The 26,293-nt window shown below is 34.5% G+C and overlaps 4 protein-coding genes across 6 annotated transcripts; 3 read left to right on the top strand and 1 right to left on the bottom strand.

Annotated features, from left to right (window-relative positions):
- Positions 1–3,049: 3,049 nt before the first annotated feature.
- Positions 3,050–6,696, bottom strand: LOC106756552 (BAG family molecular chaperone regulator 7). Its single transcript, XM_014639024.2, has 3 exons — positions 5,704–6,696; positions 3,892–4,182; positions 3,050–3,474 (listed from the first exon to the last, which is right to left on the bottom strand). The coding sequence occupies exons 1-3, from the start codon at positions 6,406–6,408 to the stop codon at positions 3,244–3,246; spliced, it is 1,227 nt and encodes a 408-aa protein (XP_014494510.1). The 5' UTR covers positions 6,409–6,696; the 3' UTR covers positions 3,050–3,243.
- Positions 6,697–8,634: 1,938 nt separating this feature from the next.
- Positions 8,635–14,190, top strand: LOC106756649 (COP9 signalosome complex subunit 4). Its single transcript, XM_014639149.2, has 15 exons — positions 8,635–8,865; positions 9,069–9,200; positions 9,288–9,439; positions 10,054–10,157; positions 10,268–10,328; positions 10,675–10,767; positions 10,867–10,967; positions 12,099–12,207; positions 12,294–12,338; positions 12,414–12,482; positions 12,561–12,652; positions 12,754–12,796; positions 13,142–13,201; positions 13,406–13,465; positions 13,942–14,190. Exons 2-15 carry the CDS (start codon positions 9,071–9,073, stop codon positions 14,014–14,016), a joined length of 1,194 nt encoding a protein of 397 aa, XP_014494635.1. The 5' UTR covers positions 8,635–8,865; positions 9,069–9,070; the 3' UTR covers positions 14,017–14,190.
- Positions 14,191–15,622: 1,432 nt separating this feature from the next.
- On the top strand, positions 15,623–17,467 carry LOC106756286 (pentatricopeptide repeat-containing protein At5g66520-like). The gene is made up of 2 exons (XM_022776949.1): positions 15,623–15,732; positions 15,876–17,467. Exons 1-2 carry the CDS (start codon positions 15,730–15,732, stop codon positions 17,343–17,345), a joined length of 1,473 nt encoding a protein of 490 aa, XP_022632670.1. The 5' UTR covers positions 15,623–15,729; the 3' UTR covers positions 17,346–17,467.
- Positions 17,468–17,742: 275 nt separating this feature from the next.
- On the top strand, positions 17,743–23,661 carry LOC106756287 (autophagy-related protein 3). 3 transcript variants are annotated; one of them, XM_022776958.1, is made up of 10 exons: positions 17,743–18,061; positions 18,350–18,420; positions 18,573–18,689; positions 18,777–18,943; positions 19,811–19,896; positions 20,519–20,570; positions 21,019–21,084; positions 21,206–21,333; positions 21,596–21,697; positions 23,283–23,661. In XM_022776958.1, the coding sequence occupies exons 1-9, from the start codon at positions 17,901–17,903 to the stop codon at positions 21,690–21,692; spliced, it is 945 nt and encodes a 314-aa protein (XP_022632679.1). In that variant the 5' UTR covers positions 17,743–17,900; the 3' UTR covers positions 21,693–21,697; positions 23,283–23,661. The 3 variants fall into 3 exon arrangements, with proteins under 3 accessions (XP_022632679.1, XP_014494143.1, XP_014494144.1); XM_014638657.2 differs by lacking the exon at positions 23,283–23,661 and adding an exon at positions 21,849–22,119 and having other exon boundaries at positions 17,744–18,061; XM_014638658.2 differs by lacking the exon at positions 23,283–23,661 and adding an exon at positions 21,849–22,119 and having other exon boundaries at positions 17,745–18,061; positions 19,823–19,896.
- Positions 23,662–26,293: the final 2,632 nt, after the last annotated feature.

The raw sequence follows: 26,293 nt of genomic DNA on the forward strand, positions 1-26,293 counted from the left end.
GTACACTATTTTATATATAAGTAAATTTTTTGTATACTTATGCATATTTTCCTTCTATCAAAATTTTGGAAAAATAATATTATATATATATATATATATATATATATATATATATATATATATATATATGTATGTGTGTGTGTAAAACTTTAAATTATTTTTAAATTCAGTTGAGAAAAAAAATATCCAAACTTTTAACATTTTTCCTCCTTCTTCAACTATGGTATGAGAGTGACAGAGGATAATACATATAAAATATAAATAAATAACAAAACAATAAATATTTTTTATTTTCATTATTTATAACAATAAGCAAAACTTATAAGCAAAATTCGCCCCTTCTATATGTAAACATGGTAAATTAGTTGAAATTTTAAAAAACAGATTTTAAGTTGAACACGATATCATACAATTAATTTATAAAATAAGATTCAATCTTAATTATATATTTATATGTTATGGATCTATATTGTATTTAGTTATATAAAATTATTTGAAATAAAAATAAAGTGTTTTGCGCTGATATCGGTGGTTCCTTGGTTTTAACGCAGATGTAATCCAATGCAAGCATGACATCAGAAACAGCAGAAAGCTTTGAATCACAGCCATCGAATTTGGCAATCAAAGGATGGATGGTGGTGTGTGTGAAAGCTCTCCTAATCTGTTGCTTCACTACCGTCAATTTAGTTTATTGTCTCCATCAATTACTCACACATCACGGTTGCATTCTCTCTTATTTCAATGCAAACGTTGGAAAACACACTTTACAACACATAGCCATGAGCTGTTGTGTAATTTTTCCAACTTCTATGAAACATTGGAATACAATATATGCATTATAGTCAACTAAATAATTGTCATAAGAAATAAGTATACCCACAACATTTTAAAGGATCTTATATATATATATATATATATATATATATATATATATATATATATATATATANTATATATATATATATATATATATATATATATATATATATATATATATATATATATATATATATATATATTTGTCAAAATTATTCAATATGATATTTTAACTTTTTTTTATATACGTTAAAAGGAATGAGTGTGATTGTTTTTATTAAATTCACATGGTTTAGAAAATAACGATGTTTTATTATTTTGAATAATTCGAATAAATAGTAAATCTTCTTTATTTATGTATATATTTATAAAAAAATCAATATTTATTAATTTTGGCATTGTTGAAGCTTTTATATTAGAAAGATTCTAAAAGAAGTATTCTTTTAGTTACCTTTTATGTTTATAATGTAATTTTTAGTTTTTATTCTTTAAGTTTTTTTACCTTTTGATGTTTATCCAAAACTAAGAAATAAAACGAACTGTGACGATATTTGAGAAGTTCGTAAGTAGAAATATTTGTTAACTAACTTATACAATTATAAATGTTTCATAAACATGTGTGTATGGTATTTTTGTATCTTTTTTTAAAATATAATTTTATATAATTATAATCTTTTCAATTTAGTTTAAACTCCTAAATTTAATTTAAAGATCAATTACGTCAATTATACGTTTTTTTTTTCTGTTAAAACATGTTTTACTATTAACGTTATATTCTTACTTCCATCTTAACAAAAATAAGAATACAGAAAATCTTAAATAGAAATAAAATATCACTTTGATGTTTCCATTAACATGGCAATATCTTACTAAAAAGGAAAAGAAAAGGATAAATAAATTTTACCTCAGAAGAAAAAATGTGAGCTGAAAATTAAAAGCATAATACTAGTTGAAAAAGCGTATAAAAAAATGGGTATTAAAATAAGCTTATTGTTAAACGCTACAAATACTTAAAGAACATTTTTTTTACACCATTTAAACATTTATAATTCTATGATCGTGATGTTTATAATTATTATTATTGACTGTAAAATAATTTTGAACCACAAAATAATACATATATATGATATTTAAATATTGTAAAAAATATTATCTAAATATCATTATCCATTTAATAATATATTTTTGAAAAATAATAATTCAAATATTCGTGAAACATATTTCAAAAAATAAACAAATCTTGAAAAGGTGCAAAATAATAAAAAGGTATCGTTAAAGGTCAATAATGATGGCAGCTCACTGCCAGCTAGCTTCTGCAGAATCGTGTAATACTTTAAAAGTGTTGGGAAAGAGATTATAGAAATATTATTGTTGAATTATATTAATGGTTTACAAACTATAATATCTATATATAGTCCTAAAACTAACAGAAAACATGCAGAATTTGATATGAAAGAAAAAATTGTATCAGAATAGCAAGGAAAATTTTTCACTGGCATATCATATATCATAATCCATTATGTTTTTCAGATATTCTTATATTAAAATACACCTTCATAATTTATATACATGAATGTTAATTATCTGTCATGCATATTGCCCCAGTGACTATATTTTAAAACCTAAAATGTTTTTTAAAAAATTAATAAACTACAATATATGATCAATAATGATTCAACAAAAATTAATATTTTGACTTTATTATCAATTTCAAAAGTAATAAATTTAAATATCCAGAAAAAATACTTTAGTGAAAACATCTTATTGCAATAATTTGTTTCAATTAATTTAAATAAAACTCATTAAAACTTGCTTTCATTTTTTTTTTCCTTTTGGTAAGAAGGAATTAGGATGAAAGCTTAGAGGACAACTCACTCAGTGCAACTTAAATCATGAATGAATGAGACATTTCAACCAAAACACAGCAATACAACAACCCAGGCAATGGTCAAACCGCAAAGAATGCATATTCACATACAACGAAAAGAAACCATAAAAAAGCAACATAACAACGTGCCAAGCAATAATCACTAAAGTATAATGCATGCAATCTTTTCAATCTAACAATCTAAAAATGTTTTTAATTTACTCTAAAAATTGAGAGAAAATACTGATGAATTATGGTTATATGGAGGGTGAGTTATTGGCAGATGCATCGCATTTAAGATTAACCTATGTATTGTCCACAACAAAAGGATGGATCCCAATGGCAAGGTTGTCGAAGTGGTCATGGTTAAGAAAAAAGCTCAAACACTAGTCAATCTTTCCATTCAGAATGTGCCAAAAAGTTCAGAGAAACAACCATTGGATGAAAAGCTTAAATTTAGAAGTCTTTCAAACATAGACTAAAATACTTCTACCAACAAGCGACAACCGCGGAAGGAAAGCATGGAATACTAGGATAATATTACGTTTTTCATCTCACAGTTATGCTTCAAAGGTGTTGCTGCTATTCTCTGCTTCTTCAAGCATTTGCACAACCTGTGCAACTCCTTCTTCAATTTCCTTCCGGATGACTCCATCCGGCATATCAAATGTCCTTCTTTTGAAGGAGAGTGATGCTGATCTTCCACCAGGCTGGGGATCTACCACATCAAGCATTGCTTCTAGCTCATCCACCATTGACCTCTTCGCTGATCTTACCATAATATCAGCTCCCTACAAAATAGAATATAAACAAACCTGTTAGATAAACTAGTAAATGGACCACAAAATTACTCCAGAAATCTAGAACTTATATTTTATAATGATTCGCATCATCAGAGTCACTATTAAAATTTCTAAAAATAACAAGAACTTCCATTACTAATTCCTAAATCAAACATAGACGAGACAGCAGCCAGTAAGATTCTTCAACGATTAAACAAGGTAGTAAGGATTATGATGAACACAATGAGTTACATATGAATATTCAGACTTGTATATACATGTTTTACTTCTAGGTTGCATTCTACGATCTGGACTGCAAAATTAAATTACAGGCTTACTACCAAATTAACATCTGGTATGACATTTAGCAGAGTTCAAAATTGTGGAAAAAGTTCAATCTAATCAAGAAAGAGAGATCTATCATACCTCAATGGCATCAACAGTGAGGAGCAAGACGATGATTTTCTCAGAAAATCGCTGGCGCTCCTCTGCATCACGAGCTACATGACGTCGGTAAGAAAAGTTATTGAACTGGGCTCTGATTTCCTTCAATTTAGATTTTGCAACAGCCAGTTCTCTAAGGGCCCGGAGAGCTTTTGACCTACGGATCAAGTAAGCTCTAAAGCTGATCTGGATCAACAAAGCAGCATCTTGAGGAGACAAATCCTTCCTTTTGCCCCTATCATTTTGCACAGATCCAAACCTCTTCGCAAATGCCTTCCTCAACAAGAAGTTGGATACAAAAAGAATAACTCAGCATATTGATAATCTTCCAAATTTTAAATATAATAGCATTTATGAGTACGAATGCACAATTCATAAAAAAGAAATCAAAGATAAAGGTGAAAAGCAGCTAATATTCAGTCTGCTAGCTGATAAAAAAATTAACAAAGCATCTCCTATCCCAGAGCACAATTAGGAATAATGGGCACCCGCTAATAAGAAAAAAGCTCATTGTCAACAAGATATGAAGTTAATGTTTATGAACAAGAATTTAGCCATGACAAGGGCATTTTGGGTTTTACATTCACCTGCATATCTTCAATCCCCCCTCCCATTTGTTTTTACCATTTTGGATAATAAAACAACAAAAGTAAAAACATTGAATAAAAATACAATTGCATGAGTGAACTAGTACAACTACTAGTCGAAAGATGATGTCAGAACCAGTACATATTATCCCAGGTAGAACTATAACGTGAGCAGATTCAGGCAGAAGAGAATACACAAGAAGAGATAAATACGTGCAAATTGTTTCCAGAATATACAGGGTTGTATTCTGAACAGATCAACGAAACGTAGAAAATATAAACTTGCACGTTTTTTATTTATAATGGGACACATGCAGGGCATGAAAGAAGTAGTTAAATAGACAGCAAATGCGCATTAGTAAACTTTCAAATGGATCACGTCTTCTATAGCTCGGGTTCGAGCTTCTAATGCCATAGTCTTACTAGTTACCAATTTGGTCTTGCTATGTATTTCATTATATTATGAATCACAAAGCACATAGGTAACCAGTAATATTAATTTAACTAGATCTGTCCATATACACTGAACATTTAATCCTATCTAGTCATACAATGGACTACAAAGATACCATTCATTTCCAATCCGAATCAAACTGTTCAACTAAGTCTTGACAATTTTCCATTTATCCAATCCTTTTTGTTTCCTAAAAAGCACCGGTTAGATTATTCAGACAGGATAAAAATCTGTATCAGCTTACTCCTGTTTACTCAACAGTGGCCTTTTAACTTTTACCCCCTTCCCCCACCCGAGTCCAGTCTCTGATCCCCGGCCATGTAAGGTACTTTCAGAGCTTAAATCCGTAACTTGCACTTTAGGGAAGGAAAGGGGAAGCACATTGCATCATAACTGTCATAAGCACAAATCATATTTCACCTCAAGTAATGTTTCACGTTAAACTTGTTCCCTACTTCTTACTGACTTGTCTACACAGACTCACACCCAAAAGAAAATAGACCCAAGAAAAGATACACCAAGGTGCAAGCAATAGCTGATTACCATGGAAAGTTAGAAAAGACGTCGAGTTAATAAACTTGACAGTCTAAATCCAAACGCATCACTGTCATATGACCCTGATAATGACATCAACACTTTCTCACCCACCAACAACCAAATTATTGAGCTCCCAATTAAAAGTCACAAATTTAAAACTACGAAAACAAACAAGATCACACGTCAAAATTCAAAGAGTGTTGAAGGCTAACCAACCTGTCTCAAAACCACGTCTCTATGATTACTTGGCTCGTGAATCTCCACAATGCGCAACCCATTTCCCTTCTTCTTTTCCTTCTCCTTCTCCTTCTCCTTCACCTTCTCCTTTTTCTCAGCATCACTTTCCACCTGAAACGTGTACTTCCTAGAGCTCCCACTGTTATTCCCTTTTCCCGAGATCTCAGCCGTCCACTTAACGTTCTTAAGACCCTTCACCAACTTCTTCTTCCTCTCTTCCTCCTCATCCTCACTCTCCAGCTGAATCGTCCACGTCACATTCTTATCCTTCACCACCTTCTTCACCTGCTGCTTCTTCTTTTTCTTCTTCTCTTCCTCAACGATCTCCGCAACCCACTTGTACTTCCTGTCAAACCCATTCTTCTCCGCTCCCTTGATCTCCGCGGTCCAAGTGTACTTCCGATCGCCGCCGATGAGACGGTCAAACCTCGACTCCAGCTCCGCCACCCGGTCACCCAAGCTCTGCAAGCGCAACTCAGTCTCGATCTGGCTCTCCACGCGGCGGTAGGCCAACGACGGCGCGTGAAGCAGATCCGCGTCGAAAGGGCTGGGAGCTAGCAAGAGGTCGAGATCAAGGTCAAGAGAGTGTTCGAGAAAGGAGGGGAATGTTAGGGTTTGGAAGGGTGAGGAGTAGCATAACGGGAATGGTTGTTCAATGAGCTGAAATCGCTTGAATCGGCTCATGGTGGGCGAGTGGACTCGGTGTGAACTCGGTCGGAATTGAATAAGGAATATTATAGTGAACGATCAGTGTCAGCGATGATTCATTGTGATGTTGAAAGGGAATGGTTTGGTTTAAAGAAAGAGTGGAATGGAGATGACGACAAAGAAATGAGGGGTACGAGGACGCAGTGGAACGGAAATGATGAGGGCAAATCGGGAATTTCGACATGGATATTTAAAATGGGTCCCGCGTTTATGATTTTGCTCCTGCGACGCAATGTCGCTGTGTTGTGTTGTTTGCCATGTGAAACCAGAATTCTTACCTTTTTCTCATTTCGTCACCACTTTCTCACTGTTCCTTTTTATTTAAATTTCACTTTTTTCTATATATTCTTTGTAGAATTTTCAATCCAAAAAGTCTGCCTCCATTTCATTTGTCAACATTGTTATAAGAAAATCCACGGCAAGCATGTGGAAGTTTTTCACACGTACCCGCAATAATAGTAAAAAACAATCAAACATAAAATGAAAATTAAAAGTTTAATACATATTTTAGTCCGGATTTGTTTAAAATTGTCCTCTCTTTTTTTAAAGTTCACAAATATCTTATATTTTGCAATAACAGTTCAAGTGAGTTTTTTATTACAGCGTTAAAAAGATAACAGTAAAGTTGTTTTCCTGATCAAACTTAAATTATGTGTCTAATTGGTTGACAAACTCAACCCATAAGAGACTGCCACATGAGAGTCCCCTTTTCACTCCAAAATAAAGCTTTAACACATTTCTTTTTCTTATTTAAGACACTGCTTCCGAAACCCTAATCCCCTTTTTCCCTTTCTGTTTTCAACGATGAGGTTTTGACATTTCTAAAACTGATAATAGGAGTTGAAGAAAAAATTGCACATGTAGAGTTGTTTATGCGCAAGGACCCAAAGGACACCAATTTCATTGATGGCAGGGTCTTGATGGCATTAGAAGCTTACGAATCCACTTCCCAACATTGGTATGAAAAAGCTAATCCCTAACATATTTGGTGAGACGAGCATACTACAGTTTCTATAAATTTCTATGGAAAATAATGATGATTTGTTTGATCAACTTTATTCTCTTACTAAAGAGCTTCAATTTTTGGAAACTTAACTTAGATTTCTTTGTCGATTGAATCATCACGCACATGCTGATGTTCACTCCCGTCACACCCGACCAAGGGTAGTCCCTCACCCTCCCGTAGGCCGGAACCATGTTCGTGGCTGCTGGCTCTGCCATCAAGGGGCCTTTGCCAAATAGCAAAAGAGAGGACTGTAGTGTAGGTCGCCATGTGGGTCTTAAGTCCTAATGAAGTGAAGTGGTTGAGGATGTAGTTGGTGACATCGAAACTGGATTTTGTTTCGACGAGGTAAGGGTGTAGGGTGAGGACGTAGAGATAGGAAGAAACTGTGAGAAAGCCCTTTCTCAATCTACAATTATGAAACCCTAATTTTGGTAGAAAGGGATTTGTCACGTGGCATCTTCTCATTAGCTATAAATTATCCCACAGTGCCATGTCAGATATAATTGTACAAGTCATCAAATTGTTGTCGGCAAGGCAAGTCTGTGTTAGTTTTTTTAACGAAATAAGCAAAAAGAACTTATTTACAAAATATAGGACTATACTGAACTTTTAAAAAAAGGAATGACAACTTTAAATTCACCTTACAAAAGGAGATACCAAAATAGGTATTAAACCAAAATTAAAATATGAACTAGAAAAAAAAGAGAGTTTTAGAAGTGTTTATTTAGATGTCTTGGTAATTCAAGTATTATAGATATATTTTATTTCTCAAACAGCTTGTTTAGAAGTGTTTCTTTTAGATGTTTTGGTAATTCAGTTTTAAAGTTGTCGTATGTTATATGACCTAATTTGGTTAATTGTCAACTAACATGATGAATATTACATACTAATAAAACCTCTAGACAATATTTTCGTTTATTCGTAATTTCGTTTGTATTTGTGGATTACATATTTTTTTCTCATTAAAAAATGCTGTCTGTAGGATATTAAATTTTATATTATGAATCAATAAAAAATATTATATATAACTATAATTAAACAGCAGGAATTCAAGTAATAATGAAGGATATTTAAGTATTTGCGTTGTATTATGAGTTAGAAGAAGTAATTTGATGGAGATGTAGAAAGTTATTGTCATTCGCTAATCCTTAGGCCCAGCCCAAAGAAAGCAAGAAGTAGAAGATGCAGGCCCAAGAAAAAGAATGTTGGAAATTTGTCTGGGTCAAATGAACCGGGCGGAGCAATTTCATTACCGATTAAGAGCCGTGGCGTCGACAATCTACGAAGGCGAAGAGAGTTGTGTTCGTAGTTGAAATTCGAGAGTTTGTCGTTCATTCCAATTCACGACGGAGGAGTGAGGAATCACAACTTCCACCGGCCAAACCTGTAACTATCGGCGACACTCGACATTCCTACAACGCCGATAGGTAAACCGATTTCACTCTTCACTGCGTAGACACTATCTTTTCAGCGTTTATTTATTAATGTATTTGTGTTTGGTGTTTTTTTATTTGTTAATGATTACTAGTTGCTCGAAATATTGAAGAATCGGAAGTTTTGCACTAGTTTTTCTTAATTTAGGTTTTATTGATTTGGTTGCGTTGTGTTGATGAATGTTAACGTGCAACAGTGATGGAGAGTGCTTTTGCAAGCGCTTCGGCGATTACAGACCAGAGGCAAAAAATAGAGCAGTATAAGAGCATACTCGCAGCTGTCATTTCGTCTAATGACATTGCTCAGTCTAGGAAATTTATCGATCACAGTTAAGTGTCTTTTTTCTCATCTAGGGTTTCTTGTGGTTAGTGTTCCTCCATTTCAAGCTCTCAGACCTTCGTATTTCGTATTTCAGTGTTATCAGATGATGTTCCATTAGTAGTGTCGCGGCAGCTTTTGCAGACTTTTGCTCAAGAGTTGGGAAGATTGGAGCCTGAGATACAGAAAGAGATTGCTCATTACACCCTTGCCCAAATTCAGCCTCGTGTTGTGTCGTTCGAAGAGCAGGTTTAATTTTTGTATATTCAGCTGAAATACTGCATGCTTGTATTGTTTTATTTCGGCAAATAGGAAAGTTTTAGTTATTGCTACTTAATTGCAATTAGTATTTTGTCTTTTGAGGCCAAGAACGAAAAATTACGATATATCTACGCCACTTTTGAAAACATGCTTGTCATTTTGTTGACGAACTCTGCCCTCACTTCGCTATTAATAAATTATTATTTGGTTTAATATTTGCTTATTTAGGGATTGAATTATGTGACACAAAAGATAAACAGAAAAAAGTTAGATATAGTTATTTTGAACACAACTTTTGCGCTCTCTAGTGTAATTGCTTATTTAGGAATTAAATTATGTGAAACAAAAGATAAAAGTGAAGTTAGATTTTAAGGAAAACAAATAAAATTCACTTGTTGCCAAAGTAAAATTCTATTAGGAAAGTGGTTACTTGTAATTGTGAATGGTTCTTGCTTCCAAGCAAAAAGTGTCTCTCATCATCTCTTCATATATTTTTGTTTTGATCCATCATCCTAATATGGTGAAGTTTACATTTTTCCTTCCTCTTGTATTCGGCCTACTCAATTCAATTATTCCAATGCCCACTTGTTATTTTATTATAGGTTCTAGTCATTAGAGAGAAACTTGCCGAGCTTTATGAATCTGAGAAGCAATGGTCAAAAGCAGCTCAAATGCTCAGTGGTATTGACCTAGATTCAGGAATGAGGTCTCAGAATTTCTTTTCTCCCATATTTATTTGCTTGTGTAAAGTATTATAATTCTGTCGAATTTGAGAATGTCGAATTAACTTATTTGTACTTTGATTTATTTTATCAGGGTGATTGATGATGCATTCAGGTTGTCAAAGTGTGTTCAAATTGCTTGTTTATACCTTGAGGTATCTGACTATTTTATGCACTGAAATTCATGTTTGATTTGAAGTAGCGGCTAAGGCCAAAATGGAAGACATAACAAGTGACACGCATGAGTATCTGTTTCTATGATTTTTAGAGTCTCAAAGCATGTCCTACCTATTTTTGTTCAACATCTTCATATTCAAGAGGACAATGTTTTTATAACTGGAACATTCCCGTTCCTCATACTCTTAAGCACGTACATAAGGAATAATTTTAATTTTGTAAGTATGGGGACATCTGTTCCCTATTTAAAAATATGATTGATATTCTTGCTATGAATGTCAGACTAGAGTCATAATTTATTTTGAAACAAATTTTGTTTTACAGGATGACGATGCTGTCAATGCTGAGGCTTTTATTAATAAAGCATCATTCTTGGTCAGCAGTAGTCAGCATGAAGTACTCAATTTAAAGTACAAGGTTTGAAAATGATAACTGCTTAGGTGTAACTGAGCCAAAAAGAAGGATGCTTGAGCAGAGCCTTACCTGTTTTTCCCTTTTTGTCCTATTTGTTTTCAGGTTTGCTATGCAAGGATCTTAGATCTGAAGAGGAAGTTTTTGGAAGCAGCATTACGGTATTATGATATATCTCAAATTGAGAAAAGGAAAATAGGAGACGAGTATGTATCTTCGGGTGTAATCTTTTCCTCATTTTAGTTTTTTCATAATCATTTTGTGAGTGAATATAATCTGTTTGCATGCATCTGAATTCTGGGTCACTTTGCCTTCCTTGTCTGCAGTTGGAAGAGCATCTTGTGTGTGCCTACATATTCTTCAGCATAGATATGCTTTTGCAGTAACAATTGTTGCATATCACATAATTTAGAGCTTGTCGTAATTGAGAAAATAGGGGATTGTTTAGTTTCATAAAATGTTCTGTATTTATTCTTTGAATTTACTTTTAATTACAAAAATGGCTCCTTGTTATCATTTTGTTCTGTTTTCAAATATTTGTGTAAGGAAAATAAAAATAATTCTTTGTTGATTTATATATATTCTATCCTAATTTTTTAAATTAGAAATAAAGTGAATACTAGGTGACATTTTGATAATTAAAAGTTAAAACAAAACATATTTTAAAATAAAATAGCCATAAAGTTTCTGACTAACTACTATACAGGGATGGTCGATGGAATGCTTAGTACTGCTGTACCTGATATGTGTGCCAGAGTATGAAAACCTTTGACATCGTAAACAGAACTGCGTTGTTTGTGTTTGGAAGCAGTCACAAACTGTGTTCGATGGCAATCCGCCATTGGACAATGGATATACAGACACATTGTCTTCGTGTGAAGTTTTGGCAAACTGTGATATATTTGTTAATATTGTCCATTACTTGATAAATTCATGGAAATTAGTTAGTGGGGGCCTTTTGAAATTCTCATCATAATAATCACATTCTTTTTGGTCCATAATAAATCTAATTCCTAAAACTGCATTTCAGCTTGGTTCACAGACAGTATTACTTCGTGTAATTAACACTCGATATTTCAATGTGGTATCTCAACTTTTATTAGACCAAATGATGAACTTAACTTGTGATTGAGGGTCTAATGATGGTAAAGGTTGTACATATCCTTGACCTTTAACTTTACTGTCCCCTAATCTGAAATGAAAGCTATATTTGTTATAACTTTGCATGTGTCCATTGTGGTTAATGTTTAGCCTATATTACATATAATTATATAATTATTTCTTAAACAGCATTACTCTTAGGCAGTTATGACGTGGATTGAATTATAATGTTATAGGGAGATTAATGAAGAAGCACTTGAGCAAACTTTATCTGCTGCTGTTACATGCACGATATTGGCAGCTGCAGGACCTCAACGTTCCCGTGTTCTTGCTACTCTGTACAAGGTGAATGCTTCACTCATTAAATATTTTAAAAGTCCTGTTTGCAAAGGTCAAATTTCATCACATTAAGGTTTGTGGGATTGGATTAGGATGAGCGGTGCTCAAAGTTGAAGATCTATCCAATATTGCAGAAGGTATTTCTTTCCCACTAATCCTGTCTTGCATGGCTATCCGCTTGAATCGTATTATCTGAATCTCTTCTACATTAGGTGTATTTGGAGAGAATTCTAAGAAAACCAGAAATTGATGCTTTCTCAGAAGAATTGAAACCACATCAGGTTATCTAAATTTATATTGTATCTTCATAGTTTTGGGGGTCATATTAGGCATGCCTTAGATTTCACTTTTTCCCACAGAAAGCTCTTCTTCCGGACAATTTCACTGTGCTGGACCGGGCTATGATTGAGCACAATCTTCTTAGCGCAAGCAAACTTTATACTAATATCAGGTTTGGGAAATTATGCTATCTGCTTGCTTCTTTCTTATATTATTTTAACATTATTACTTATGTGTTTCATGCATCTTAATCTCCGAATGCCTCTGTTGCAGCTTTGGTGAGCTAGGCACGCTGTTGGGGATCCCACCTCACAAGGTATGAACTATTAATAATGGTTCCTTTTATAGAAAGAAACACACTTCTATGTTGAATTTACTGTTTCATATACCTATTGTATGTCTGTTTTTCACATGAAGATGTATTTATTTCTTTGCACACGAGGAAATTGCTCTTGGGTATTTTTTAAGGGGTGCTTGCTACACATTCTAACACTCTCGATAGAAAGTTACAAAATCATGCTTGAGACCATCAGAATGTGTGAATTAATTGAGTGTGGTAGAGAGTGTGTAAATAATATTTCTCTCTTTAATGTCTGTGGTTGTAGAGTTTGTTAGATTTTATTTGTGTTAGTTTTTCTCTCTCAACAGTTATTTTTCGCAGGCTGAGAAGATAGCATCAAGAATGATTTATGAGGATAGGATGAGGGGATCTATTGATCAGGTATAAATAACCATTGACCTCTGTTTATGAATAAACTAACGGAAATAGAAATAATAATTAAAGGAATCTTCTTGTTGGACTGCTAGATGGGAATTAGGAAAAGGGTTTGGGGTATGATGCAGGAGGGGAGGAAAACATTATTACTAGGTTTTTATTTTAGCCTCTTTGAGGAGCAGTGGCCAAATTTTGTGTGACTTATTGCAGGTTGAAGCAGTCATACATTTTGATGACGACACTGAAGAGTTGCAGAGATGGGACCAACAGGTAATTTTGTTATAAAGATCTGATATCTCCGGATGCAGTGGTTATCGGTGGATTAAATAAATAATCAATGAATCTCCACCCCAACTGCAGCGGCTACCTAAATTTGTGAAATTTTCAGTGAAATATTGGAGCACACAATTGGATTTTTTAAAAAATATGAATACCTAAAACTCTGAAAAATTAGACATTCTTTCCAATTTTAATCATTTTCTTGATTAATGAAATCTCAAATGAATTATTTGGTTTTGAGCTGAAGTTTTTGATATATGTAACCAATTCCTACGAGCCTGAAGTATGTCGCATTTTGTGCTTAAATGTACTAGTAGAATGAACCGTTGAGTTGTATGTGTTAACCCATGAATTCATTGGCACCTATTCTTTGAGGACCATATTGTTTAATTCACTAGCGTGTTCTACCGCTTTAGAGCAATGGTTCAATTTCCTCAAGTTTTTACTAATGATGGATTTCGTTCCAGATTGTAGGTCTATGTCAAGCCCTCAATGATGTTTTGGATAGCATGGCCAAGAAGGGTTTTCCAGTTCCTGTTTAACGTGGATGATTTTGACAATTTCTTTGTTTATACATTCTTAGTAAAGCATCTTTTTTTTTCTCTTGTTGATTTTTTGTGACCTCCACTATACAAACGATACCATTAATTTCCTCATATTAGATTCAAAATTCGGTTTATCCAAGGGCTTGTTTAATTACTGCCTATATTTAACCAGTACTCGAAGTACAACTTAGTTCGTTTTTATTTTTCATAGGTATTTTATTTTGGAGACAATTTTATTCAAGAAGTGTTTTGGGGTTAAGTAACATTTAAAATAGTGTAGTTGTAGCGAATTTTCATCTATTTAATTAATAGTATTGAATTCTTAATTTATAATGACACAAGGATATGTGTAGCCGAGTTATTTCACAAAAACTTTTAAAATCCAAAATACAAAAAAGTATTGAAATTATCTTTTTAGTAAACTATAACTTGTTTATACACAAACCAATTTGTATAATTTTTTTTTTCATTTTTTTCCATATTTTCAAACAGAAAAAAAATGTATAAACTCACTCACAAGAAAAAATGTACAACATCTCTCTCATTGAGTGATTTTTTTTAAATATATATATATATATATATATATATATTATGAATAAAATAAATCTGAAATAAAAGAAAATATTTGTTTTACTTTTTGTTCAACGACTTCCACTCTTAACCACAGATAAAAAATTATATTAATAATAGAAATACATAGCTATCACGCCCCTTATTTTGCAGTTTCAGCGTTTCTTAGTAATCAAACAGATAGTTTTGGATAAGAAAAAGAATTCAACTTTCCTCCTGATCTCAGTCCGAATTACAAAGTAGTGCCTACAAACTCTGTGTAGTAGTGTTGTTGAATGTCTTTGGAAGTACATTGTGTGAAAGAAACACAGAAGTAGGTCATAATACTTCTAAGTTGGAACCGCAAAACTCAATTCTTCTGTATGATAAAACCAGTCAGAAGTATCTAGCATGAAGATGATGAAGATCATGAGTATCATCCCAATGACAACCCCACAAATCAGTACACCACATCTCCCCCGAAACCTACTCTCTCTTCTCTCTTCCTTTTCCAAATCATTACCCTCAAATTCCACAAGCTCCTTCTCTCCTGCAAACTCTTCAAAAAACTCCTCTGCCTCTTCATAATCGGAAGATACCAAATTATCAGATCCATTCTTCAGTTCTCCCGTCTCTTCCTCTTCCTCAACACAGTCAGTTACCTCAGCCACCATACCCTTCTCACCATTAGAATGAAGACAAACCTTTTCAGGGTCTTCAAAACCAATCATACCAGTTTCATTAAGCGCCTCCCCATCATCGTTCACGCAGGAATCGGTGTGAGAGGAAGTGGAATCCTTGTCCACATCATGACCTGGCTGTACTGATCTGAATGACTCCCATTTATTAAAATTCCTCTGCATTGCGAATAACCGCTCAGAAATGTGGTTCAAGTAAGCGGGTGGTGAGGAATGAGAAGCAAGTTCAGCATTTAACAGGCTGCTCAGGAAAGCGAGTTTCTGTTTGATGTTGCTTGAGATGGAGTCGTGGGAGTGAGTCTCCGGGCCAAGCAGCAACGCTTCCTCCAGCATACCCTGCAGTTCTTGGAGCTTCGCCTGCAATCTTTCGGAACTCTTTGTCATTTTCCTTTACTCTCGCTCCCTCTCTCTATCTCTTCAAACACTGCCTATTGTGTTTCCACGAACTGTTCCACTCTTATACATGGTAACTGCTGTGACCCTATTCACTCAACGGTTTTGGTTTTCTTTTTCAGAATCTCAATAATTATTTCCAAAAAATAATTTCATAAATAGCCTTAAAATCTGTTTTGTTGTTTAGTCGGGATGATGAATTCTTCTACATCACAGAAATACAACCTTGTTAGTCTTTTGGAACAATGTTCAAGCATGAGAGAGATGAAGCAAATCCACGCCTACTCCATCACTACCTCCCTGGCTCGCTTTACCTTCATCTCAAGCAAACTTTTGGCTTTCTGCGCTCTCTCTCCCCACGCCGATATCCGCCACGCCCATACCCTCTTCTCTTGCATCCCTTTCCCAACTCTCTTTCAATACAACACCATCATCGCCGCCTTTTCCCGCCGCTCTTCCTCCCTCTTCCTCCGAATGCTAAACGACACCCTTTGTCCTAACGCCCGCACTTTTACCCTCCTTCTCTCCAAAGCCTCCCCTTCTCTCTCCTTCACCCAACAGCTCCATTCCCTCATCCTCCGACTCGGCCATCTTGCGGATCCCTACGTTGCCACCTCCCTTGTCGCCGCCTACTCCAAATATGCCTGCACACGAGCCGCTCGCCGCGTGTTCGACGAAAGTCCTAACAAAAACGTGGCGTGCTGGACAAGCCTCCTCACCGGCTACTGCAACAACGGCTTGGTATACGAAGCTAGGAAGGTGTTCGACGCAATCTCCGACAAAAACGACGTGTCATACAGTGCAATGGTCTCCGGTTACGTCAGAAACGGATTTTTCTGTGAGGCCATTCAACTTTTTCGTGACCTGAAAAACTGTTTTGCAACTGTGAAGCCTAATAATTCTCTTTTGGCAAGTGTTCTCGGCGCGTGTGCTGCCACCGGCGCGTTTGAAGAAGGAAAGTGGATTCACTCTTATGTACACCGACACGGAGAGTTAGAATATCACGAAGTTGAGCTCGGAACCGCGTTGATCGATTTCTACGCAAAGTGCGGGTGCGTGGAGCCTGCTGAGAGGGTGTTCGGTAAGATGAAAATCAAAGACGTTGCGGCGTGGAGCGCGATGATACTGGGCCTGGCCATTAACGGGAAGAATCGTTGGGCCCTTGAGCTTTTTGCGGAGATGGAGAAGGTGGGCCCGAGGCCCAACGGTGTTACCTTCATCGGCGTTCTGACAGCGTGCAATGACAAAGAGCTGTTTGGCAGAGCAGTTACATTGTTCCAATACATGAGGGAGAAACATGGGATTGCAGCGTGGATTGAACACTATGGCTGTGTGGTTGATGTGTTGGCTCGAGCCGGGAAGATCGAGGAGGCGGTGGCGTTCATGAGTGGCATGGAAATGGAAGCTGACGGAGCCATATGGGGGTGTTTGGTGAATGGGTGCTTGATGCATGGCTACGTTGAGTTGGGTCACAGAATTGCGAGATATTTGGTGGAGTTTGAATGTGAGCACAGTGGAAGGTACGTTGCTCTGGCGAAGTTCTACGCCGGAATGGGACGGTGGGAGGCTGTTATGGACACCAGGAATCTGATGAAACGCAGAGCTGTGCCGCCGCTCACTGCTTCCAGTTTCATAGAGATTCATGGCTCTGCTTCCTCTTCCGAACAACTCTATATCCACTGTTGAACCACTCATGAAAATCCTAAGATTCCTGAGGAATATAATTTTTTTTTTCTTTTTTTAAAAAAGTTTAAGTTTTTTTTTTTTTTGTATCTTTTAATCTAGAACTTTGAGTGAATTTAATCCAAATGTATACATGTATTTAAAAATTTGGATAATTTTAACTAAACCTTTATATTTTTTTATATGAACTTTTATTTAAATGCTTCGAAATAAAACTATAACGATTTTTCAAAAATATAACTAATGATATATTTTTGTTATAAATTTATCTTGTCATATATTACCGAAATTAAGGTTTTTTTTTCCTATGTAAACTATTTACTAAAAGATAATAATAAATATTCGGAGAGGAAATCAGTGTTACATGATGATGCCCTTGCCCCTTTGTGTGATGTTATAAATATACATTTTCAGCAATAGTATTCAATTCGATGAGGTGTTGACAAAGGGAACGTGTTGTTGAAGGGACAATCTCAAAAACCTTTCTTCCTCGTACCCTTACCTCTTCCTCCTTCAATCTCCTTTTCAATTTCCCAAAATCCTTAGTTGGAGGAAGAGATGGTTCTGTCTCAGAAGCTTCACGAAGCTTTCAAAGGCACCGTCGAGAGGATCACTGGCCCGCGAACCGTTTCCGCCTTCAAAGAAAAGGGTGTTCTCAGTGTCTCCGAGTTTGTTACCGCCGGCGATAATCTCGTTGCCAAATGCCCCACCTGGTCCTGGTAATACCAATTCCTCCCTTTGTCTAATTTTCAATTTTCTTCGTCTTTTCTGGTTATGGGTATTGGGTATTTAATTTCATCCTGCCTATTTTATCCCAAAAGTTGCTCCTTTTGAAAGGGATTTCGACTGCACAGCTTGAATGATATTGTAGAAGCGTATGGTACTCTTTGAGGATGTCCTGTAGCAAAGGGTTTTCTTTTTTTCATTTTGTATTAGTAAATGTGGAATATGCTCTAGTATGTAGGCTCCTACCAGCTGTTAATTTGTGTGGTTCTGTGTTGTAATAGGGAATCGGGTGAGCCAGGGAAGAGGAAGCCATACTTGCCACCTGAGAAACAGATATTGATCACTAGAAACGGTATGATTAAGATCTGAGTATAGAATGCCTCCACGTCATGCGTGTTTTTTGGTCTCTGATGTTTGTTTTCCTCTACTAAAAGCAAGCAGTAAGATCTTGAATGTTTTGTTTCATTATCATACTGATTTTTGGAGTTGCTTAATACTTAACAGTGCCTTGTCTTCGGAGGGCTGCATCTGTTGAAGAAGAATACGAAGCTTCCGGAGGGGAAGTTCTGCTTGATGGTGATGATAATGATGGCTGGCTAGCAACTCATGGGAAACCTAAAGGTATGCATTGCTGTTGAACTGGTGGCTTGTGTATTGTGCTTTGGCTTTAATCCTCATAGCTTATGCTTTTACATTTTTTTTTTCAAGAAAACAAATCTGATGAGGATGATAATTTACCTTCCATGGAAAGCCTAGAAATCAGCAAAAAGAGTTCTATTAAGCAAATTCCTTCTTACATGGGAGCTGAGGATGACGACGATATTCCGGATATGGCAGACTTTGATGATAATTGCAATGTTATCGAAAATGATCCTGTAAGTTGATACTGCTTTTTCAGAAGAGAGGTTATGTTTCCTAATCGTTCTACTTCTACTTGGGACTTGATTTTTAAATTTTACTGAATCAAATGAAGGAAATATAGTTTGCTATTGTCAGATGTAATAGTGTCAAAGATAGATATTTAAGGAAAGAAGTTGGGAGGAGAGGTCCTAATAGCAGTTATGTGGCTGCTGCTGCGGATACATTTGAGATTTTTGGTGTCCATACTTTTTCAGAATAATTTTCATATTGTCTTTTATTTGTATTTACTACCGTGTCTATTTTTATAGCCATCCTTTGAGAAGTCTGCATACTTCTCTACTGGCTGAAAGCCTTTATTCAAATTCAGTTGCCATATACTAATTGACAATCTGTAAGCGTGAGTGCCCAAGTCCTTTACTGACTCCTTGAATTGAAATCTGGAGGATCATGCATATTGACCAACCATGGTATGCACCAAACCCATTTGTTTCAGGGTACATCATGTCAAATAAATAGCTTAATGTTAATGCATGATTAGATCCGCTTTCAGCATTTAGTATGACTGTAGAACCACATTTTAATTGGACATACTTACTCAACTCTTCATTATTGCTTGAAAGTGTGATGGTTGAGGAAAATAATTTGGTTAACTGACTGTTTTACCAACCCTTTCCAGTGTTTAAGTTAGTAGGCCTGGGCCATGATGTACCTGAGGGTTTATTTGGTGTTTTATGTACATATTTTGTCGTAATATTTCATTTAATTTTCCATTCGTTTTATCTATTCTTTTAACGATGTATTTTTAATTATCCCTTCTATTTGTTTGATACTGATTTAAGAAATGTGACTTCTGTAACTATTTGTTCTTATGTTAATGGGAGGCCACTCTTCAGTCCACGTATCTAGTAGCTCATGAACCTGATGACGATAATATTCTACGAACCCGAACTTATGATGTCAGCATCACGTAAGATGAGTTTCAATATGATTTTTCATGTTTGTCATTTTATGCATTCTGGTCTATACTTTTAACCCTCAACTAGGCTTATAAATGGTATCCCACTACATTATAAATGTTTCATGACGTCAATATCTTCATGTATCTCTATGGTTTCTCTTTGATGTTCTGATTATGGTTGCTTCCACAAAGTTGCTATTTATGATGATATCAGGAAAACTTTGGTATGTGAAATTCATTATTAGTTTGGTTCTGCCTCTTCTTTTAAAAAGATTTTGACAATTTCAAAAAAATATTAGTTATGAACAATTAATTTGGAAACAAAAGCCGAAGCATTTTTAAACTTAAACGCTTGTTTCTAAGAATTATAAATGTCAAACGTCAGCAAACAGGGTTACTTTTTTAAATGTTTCTGCGTACAGCAGCATCAGAAGTTCTATAAATTTTTATTTTCAAAGACATCTTATCCTATCTCTTTATCTCTGTTCTCTAACACTGTTTTCTGTCTCTCTACCCCTTCCCTATTTCCGCCCCCCTCCCCTCCCAACCCTACCCCGCTCTAAAAAACCTTGTGTTATAGTAGAATTAAATAGTTTTCTGGCAATGATTTTTAAAGGTGCTCATTTTGCAGGTATGATAAATATTATCAAACACCACGAGTATGGCTTACTGGGTATGATGAGGTTTGTTTTATTCACTTGATCCTTGTAACTATAATTTAGTCATGTTTGAATTATCTATTGGAGGACTGTGGCAAAGCTACTTGAGCTAGGACTAGAATTACTGATATAAAGCATGGAATAGGTAACCAAAAAAATGATCCTATTGGTTACTTGTGGACGACAGAAAATGAATGTACTCTTCAAAGTTTTATGAATACGGAATGAATAATCTGTGTGTCCCTCTGTTATCTATATGAACTAATTGGCGCTGTAAAAATGAAGACGTTGCTGACATAAATCAAACTCGAAACCTGTGAAATTTCTTGTCATACTGTACTCTCATTTGACTGTTTGATGATTTATTTTTTAGTTGAAATAGTTGTAGAGACATATAAACCTCTCACCATTTCCAGCTATACCTTGGGAACTTTGTAAATAATATAGTAATTCCATCTCTTTTCGTTGGCAGGCAAGAATGCTTTTGCAACCAGAACTTGTCCTTGAAGATGTTAGTCAAGACCATGCTCGCAAAACGGTGAGATATTAGATAGATAGATGGATGGATGGATGGATAGATAGCCTTTTATTATCAGTTTCTCACATAATAAAGGCCCTCTCGCTTTACTTCTCACAATGTGTAACTAAAATTATGGCAGGTAACAATTGAAGACCATCCTCACTTGCCTGGGAAGCATGCATCTATTCATCCATGTCGACATGGAGCAGTGATGAAGAAAATCATTGATGTCTTGATGTCACGTGGGGTTGAGCCTGAAGTTGACAAGTGAACCCTTTCTTCCTAAGATATTTCTTTCATGTGTAGAAATAATTCGTCCATATTATGAGTACTGATACGCCATGTCGTGGCTTCAACAACACAAATATTCCTTACCATTTTTAGTTTCACAGATGTATAGCCATTAGATATGGACTTTACCCCCTTTCTTCTAGTTCATGAATCTAAAATGAAGTACTTGTTCGTAATGATTTATACGCGGGTGTGGATATATATGAGATGACATAATCACATATTCTTATTTCTGTAGGTACCTATTCTTATTCCTAAAATTTATGGCTTCTGTAATTCCAACAATTGAGTACGATTACACCATGGACTTTGATCTTGGTAGCTCCAGCAATTGACCAAGGTAATTGTGATGATTTCTTATTATTTGTTATCATTTAAATTGCTTACTGTTCCTATTATATAAATACTTCACAAGTGATAGTACCCTGTTAATACTATTTTCATGACAGATATTAGTCATTATGATGATTTGCTCTGTTTTTATTTTTTAGATGGTAGCTGCTAGTTTAAAGGGCATATTATATTGTCCAGTGTTGGTTTCCAGTGATCCAGAGCACCAATGCTTTCTGTTTATTTCTGAGCATAATCTTTGGTTGTCACACAGTTGGTGTACATGTCATGTAAATTATGACAATGTGAGTCATGATTATCAATATGTTGGACCAATTTCCTTTAAGATGTGTAGATAATTGGCACACAATTCGTGTATCTAACGCCATTCTTCTCCCTATAATATGAAATAGACAAGGTTAACTCCACTCCTATAAGTACTCAGCATTTTCTGTCATTGCTTCAAAATAGTAGTGTTTGCAAAATTTGTAATTATTATCGAAAATAGGATGTGGGAAAATGTGCCAGAATGTAATATTCAGGAGAAAGCTTTAATCACTAGACTTTGTTATTTCATTGTAAATAATGGCCAATTATGTAATTATTTAAAGCTTCAAATGGTGAATGAAATTTGGTTTTGACATCGCATTTTAGAAAGATATAGAATTATTATTTATGATCATCGAAGCTCTTTGAAATATAAACTGGTAGTTTTTCAGCAATGAAGACTCAAAAAGTTATTTCTAGTTTGTTTCATGGGTAAAATTCAATATTCATTAAAATCTCATATCTAATTTAAAAGATCCAAATCTATCACTTCTCAAATCAACTACCCCTAAAATAGAATAATGATTTTATACATAATTGATTACAGTGCAAACGTTATTCTTTATATATTAGCTATAAATGTGTAAATGTTCAAGTTTATCAAGTTAAGAAGTTGTTTTTGAAAGAGAAGTTGATCATTTTTAAAGTTAAAAATAAAATACTACTACACCTTTTGTATTTGTCTATATAAGGTTTTAAATAACTTCTAAAATTCTCATTTATATTTCGACAAATAAGCTTAAATAGAAAAAATGGTTACCAATTATATATATATATATATATATATATATATATATTATTCTCACTATTTCTATAATAATAGTAAGACAGTTAACACGATAGAAAGAAAACATATCATAATAGTGCAAAGTAACTATTTTCTTTACTTTTTCTAAAAATAGTGTCACAATAAAAACAATTGCTACAATTTAAAAAAAAAAATTGAAAAAATATATATGCAACAAAAAACTAAAAATAATTATTATGAATACGGGGTTCTGTTTCGTATGGTGCCGGAGTCTATAGTGGTATTCCGAAGCGGTGTTAGGTTAGGGTTTTCACAGTTACACTGCGTTTCATTACGGTACTACATTTATGTTTATTCTATTTTCAATCAATTCAAGTCACATAACACTGGACTTCCTAACTCAGTTGCTTGTTCTATAATTTGAACTCCAAAGTTTATTTTTAATGGGTTTTGCTATGATGTTTTTACTTTTAATGTTATTATCTTGATTGTGTTATTTACTAATTGATGTAAAATGCAGAGCCTGTATATTTGCAATTGGAGATTATGGATCAGAAAGCTGGGGATAGCAGCACTGTGAAGAAAATAAATTCAGCTTGTGATGTTGAGGCTTTAAAAAAGTGTTTGGAAGAGAACAAGGGAGATTATGTCAAATGTCAGACACAGATTGAGGCTTTCAAGTCATCATGTTCACTCAAAAAACCAAACCCCTCTCTTGATTCTTCTTCACGTTAGATCAAGTTTGATGGTTCTGATTCTTGAGTTGATTTCTGGTTGTACCGTCTTATGGTAAAGGGATGATTATGAACTGAACTTTATGTCTTTCCCGATGATATTCCTCAGTTGTATCAATATTTAATAATAATAATAATAATCGTGATAGAATGATTTGATTATTAGTTTCATGAGTTCTCGTTCATAGCAGTGATTGTTTAGAATTATAATCCACACTGCTGAAGCTTTCTGATGCCGTTGCCACACCTTTTTGTTGCATTGAAGTTTCCAATTGCTTTGCCCCCTTGCAAATTTTTAATGGTTACAAGAATGCAGTACTTGATTGACTTGGTTGAACTCTATATGTTCCTCTTCTATTTTCTTTATGAATTGTGTTTTTGTCTGCTTCTTTGTCTATTCTTTTACTACATTTTTAGGACGTTAGCTTGAAATTTACTTCACATTCAAGAGGTATTACTGTTATTATATTATTTCAGGCAATGCAAGTATGCTATATTGTTTCGGGGGAAGGTGTGAATTGCAGATTTTTTTTTGTCGCTTTGATTTTTTCAGGGGGAAATGGGTTAAAAATGAGCTAGAGGCTCAAGAAAATAAAATATCACTGAGGTTATAAGAGGTATTTTAAAGTTTACTTTGAAAATTTAAGGAAACTGTGTTCCTTCCAGGATAGTTAGATTAGATATATCCCATAAGTTACTTCAATTGAGGTAAATGTACTAATATAACATCCTTTTATGTACACGCAAATTCAGCCACGTATAACTTGATTCATTGGAATGAGTTAACCATTTAAAAGTTGAAAAGGAAATAGTCTACAAGAAACAAACAATGGGAAAGGTAAACCTTAGAACAGGCTTAGAACAGAATTTAGTCGATATATAAAATGGCTGCTTGAACTGGAACTCTTTTAGGATAATCTTTAATGGGAAATAAATGATTTCATAGCTGTTTCTGCCTTTCAATTTAAGTGTGAGACATCTTATTCCTTGCTTTTCTTGTCCAGAACCCTCCATCTTATCTATCAATTCTTGTTGTCTACTAGAAATACTATCTGATTAAATTTCAGGGTTTGCTTCAAATGGGCGTTATATATGCTTTTTCCAATGGTAAAATGCTAATACGGTTTACTATCACAATTATATTGATCATTGTTTATAACTTAATAGCTATTTCTACCTTTAATTCAACAGTAAGAGATTGTTCCTTGATCTTCTTGTCTAGAATGTATACAAAAAATCTCTCAGTCAAACGAAGTCGCATATCACATTTATAGTTTCTATTCATTATTTTCCTTTCATCGAAACATATTGCTGATCATTTATCTTGGATGGTTAATAGTGAAGTTATAAGTAAGGATACAGAAATCTGGAAATCTTTCTTAAATGAAATACTTATATATATTCAACAACGGCCGCGATTTGCTGATATGGCTAATTTCAAAGTTGCAGGAGTAATTCTAGAAGATTTTAATTGACAACAGAGGAAAAAGTTGTTGCATGATGCAAAATAGTTTATTTGGGATGACCCTTTTTTGTTTATAATTGGAGCGGATAATCTTCTAAGGCGTTGTGTGACAAATGAAGAAGGGAAATGAATTCTCTAGCACTGTCATGATTCACCTTATGAGGGTCATTTTAATGGAGAATAACGACTGCAAAAGTTCTCCACTCGAGATTTTATTGGCCTACCATGTTTAAAAATGCTCATAATCATGCCAAAAACTGTGATAAGTGTCAAAGGACTGGGACTATCTCAAGACGTCATGAGATGCCATTACAAGGCATTTTAGAGGTTGAAGTTTTTTATTGTTGGGGCATAGATTTTGTTGGACCATTTCCACCATCTTTCAATAATGAATATATATTGGTGGTAGTGGATTATGTGAGTAAATGGGTAGAAGCCATGGCTAGTCTTAAGAATGATGCTAGCACTCTTATTAAATTTCTGAAAAAGCAAATTTTCTTCCAGTTTGGAACTCCTAAAGTACTCATTAATGATGGAGGATCTCATTTTTGCAACTCTCAGCTTGCAAAAGTACTCAAGCACTATGGTGTGAGACATAAGGTGGTTGCACCTTATCATCCGTTGACAAATGGACAAGCTAAGGTTTCTAATAGAGAAATAAAGAGGATTTTGGAGAAAACAGTTGCTTCATCAAGGAAGGATTGGTCTCAGAAATTGGATGATACTCTTTGGACATACAGGACGACAATGAAGACAACTATAGGGCTATCTCCTTTTCAGTTAGCCTATGAGAAAGCGTGTCATCAGCTAGTGGAGATGGAGCGTAAAGCTCTGTGGGCCCTAAAATTCTTGAATTTTGATCCCTTTGATATTAATAATAAACGAAGAAGATAGATTCTTAAGCTTAAAGAGATGTGTTTGCATGCATATGATTCTTCCAAAAATTATAAAGAAAAGGTAAAATTTTTATCATAACAGAAAGGTGGTAAAAAAAGTTTTCAATCCAAATTCACGCCTAAAGCTCTTTCCTAAAAAGTTGAAGTCAAAATGATCAGGACCAGCAATATCTCATATATTTTTCATCAAATTTGTATTGTTTGCTCTACACGATGACTCCATATCTGAGATTGCAACTAGCTATGCATTGTATTATAATTTTATGTTTTAAACCTTTTTTAGGTTTATTATGTAGAGATGGCTACCTGTCAAGTAACAATAAATTTTAGACTTTTTAAAATGATTGTTTGAATTTGAGATGAAATATCAGATTATTTAAACACAATTTACTAAAAAACTGTAAGTAAAAAACTTCACAAGTCTAAGAAAAAGGAA

Source organism: Vigna radiata, chromosome 2, assembly GCF_000741045.1.
Source record: "Vigna radiata var. radiata cultivar VC1973A chromosome 2, Vradiata_ver6, whole genome shotgun sequence".
Lineage (NCBI taxonomy): Eukaryota > Viridiplantae > Streptophyta > Magnoliopsida > Fabales > Fabaceae > Vigna > Vigna radiata.

Coding starts and splice junctions, on each gene's coding strand:
- LOC106756649 (XM_014639149.2), top strand. CDS start 9,071: ATGGAGAGTGCTTTTGCAAGCGCTTCGGCGATTACAGACCAGAGGCAA. Junction 9,201..9,287: donor TAGGAAATTTATCGATCACA/GTTAAGTGTCTT, acceptor TTCGTATTTCAG/TGTTATCAGATGATGTTCCA. Junction 10,329..10,674: donor TTGCTTGTTTATACCTTGAG/GTATCTGACTAT, acceptor TTTGTTTTACAG/GATGACGATGCTGTCAATGC.
- LOC106756552 (XM_014639024.2), bottom strand. CDS start 6,408: ATGAGCCGATTCAAGCGATTTCAGCTCATTGAACAACCATTCCCGTTA. Junction 4,183..5,703: donor GAGACGTGGTTTTGAGACAG/GTTGGTTAGCCT, acceptor TTGTTGAGGAAG/GCATTTGCGAAGAGGTTTGG. Junction 3,475..3,891: donor TCACTGTTGATGCCATTGAG/GTATGATAGATC, acceptor TCTATTTTGTAG/GGAGCTGATATTATGGTAAG.
- LOC106756287 (XM_022776958.1), top strand. CDS start 17,901: ATGGTTCTGTCTCAGAAGCTTCACGAAGCTTTCAAAGGCACCGTCGAG. Junction 18,690..18,776: donor AACTCATGGGAAACCTAAAG/GTATGCATTGCT, acceptor TTTTTTTTCAAG/AAAACAAATCTGATGAGGAT. Junction 18,944..19,810: donor ATGTTATCGAAAATGATCCT/GTAAGTTGATAC, acceptor TGTTAATGGGAG/GCCACTCTTCAGTCCACGTA.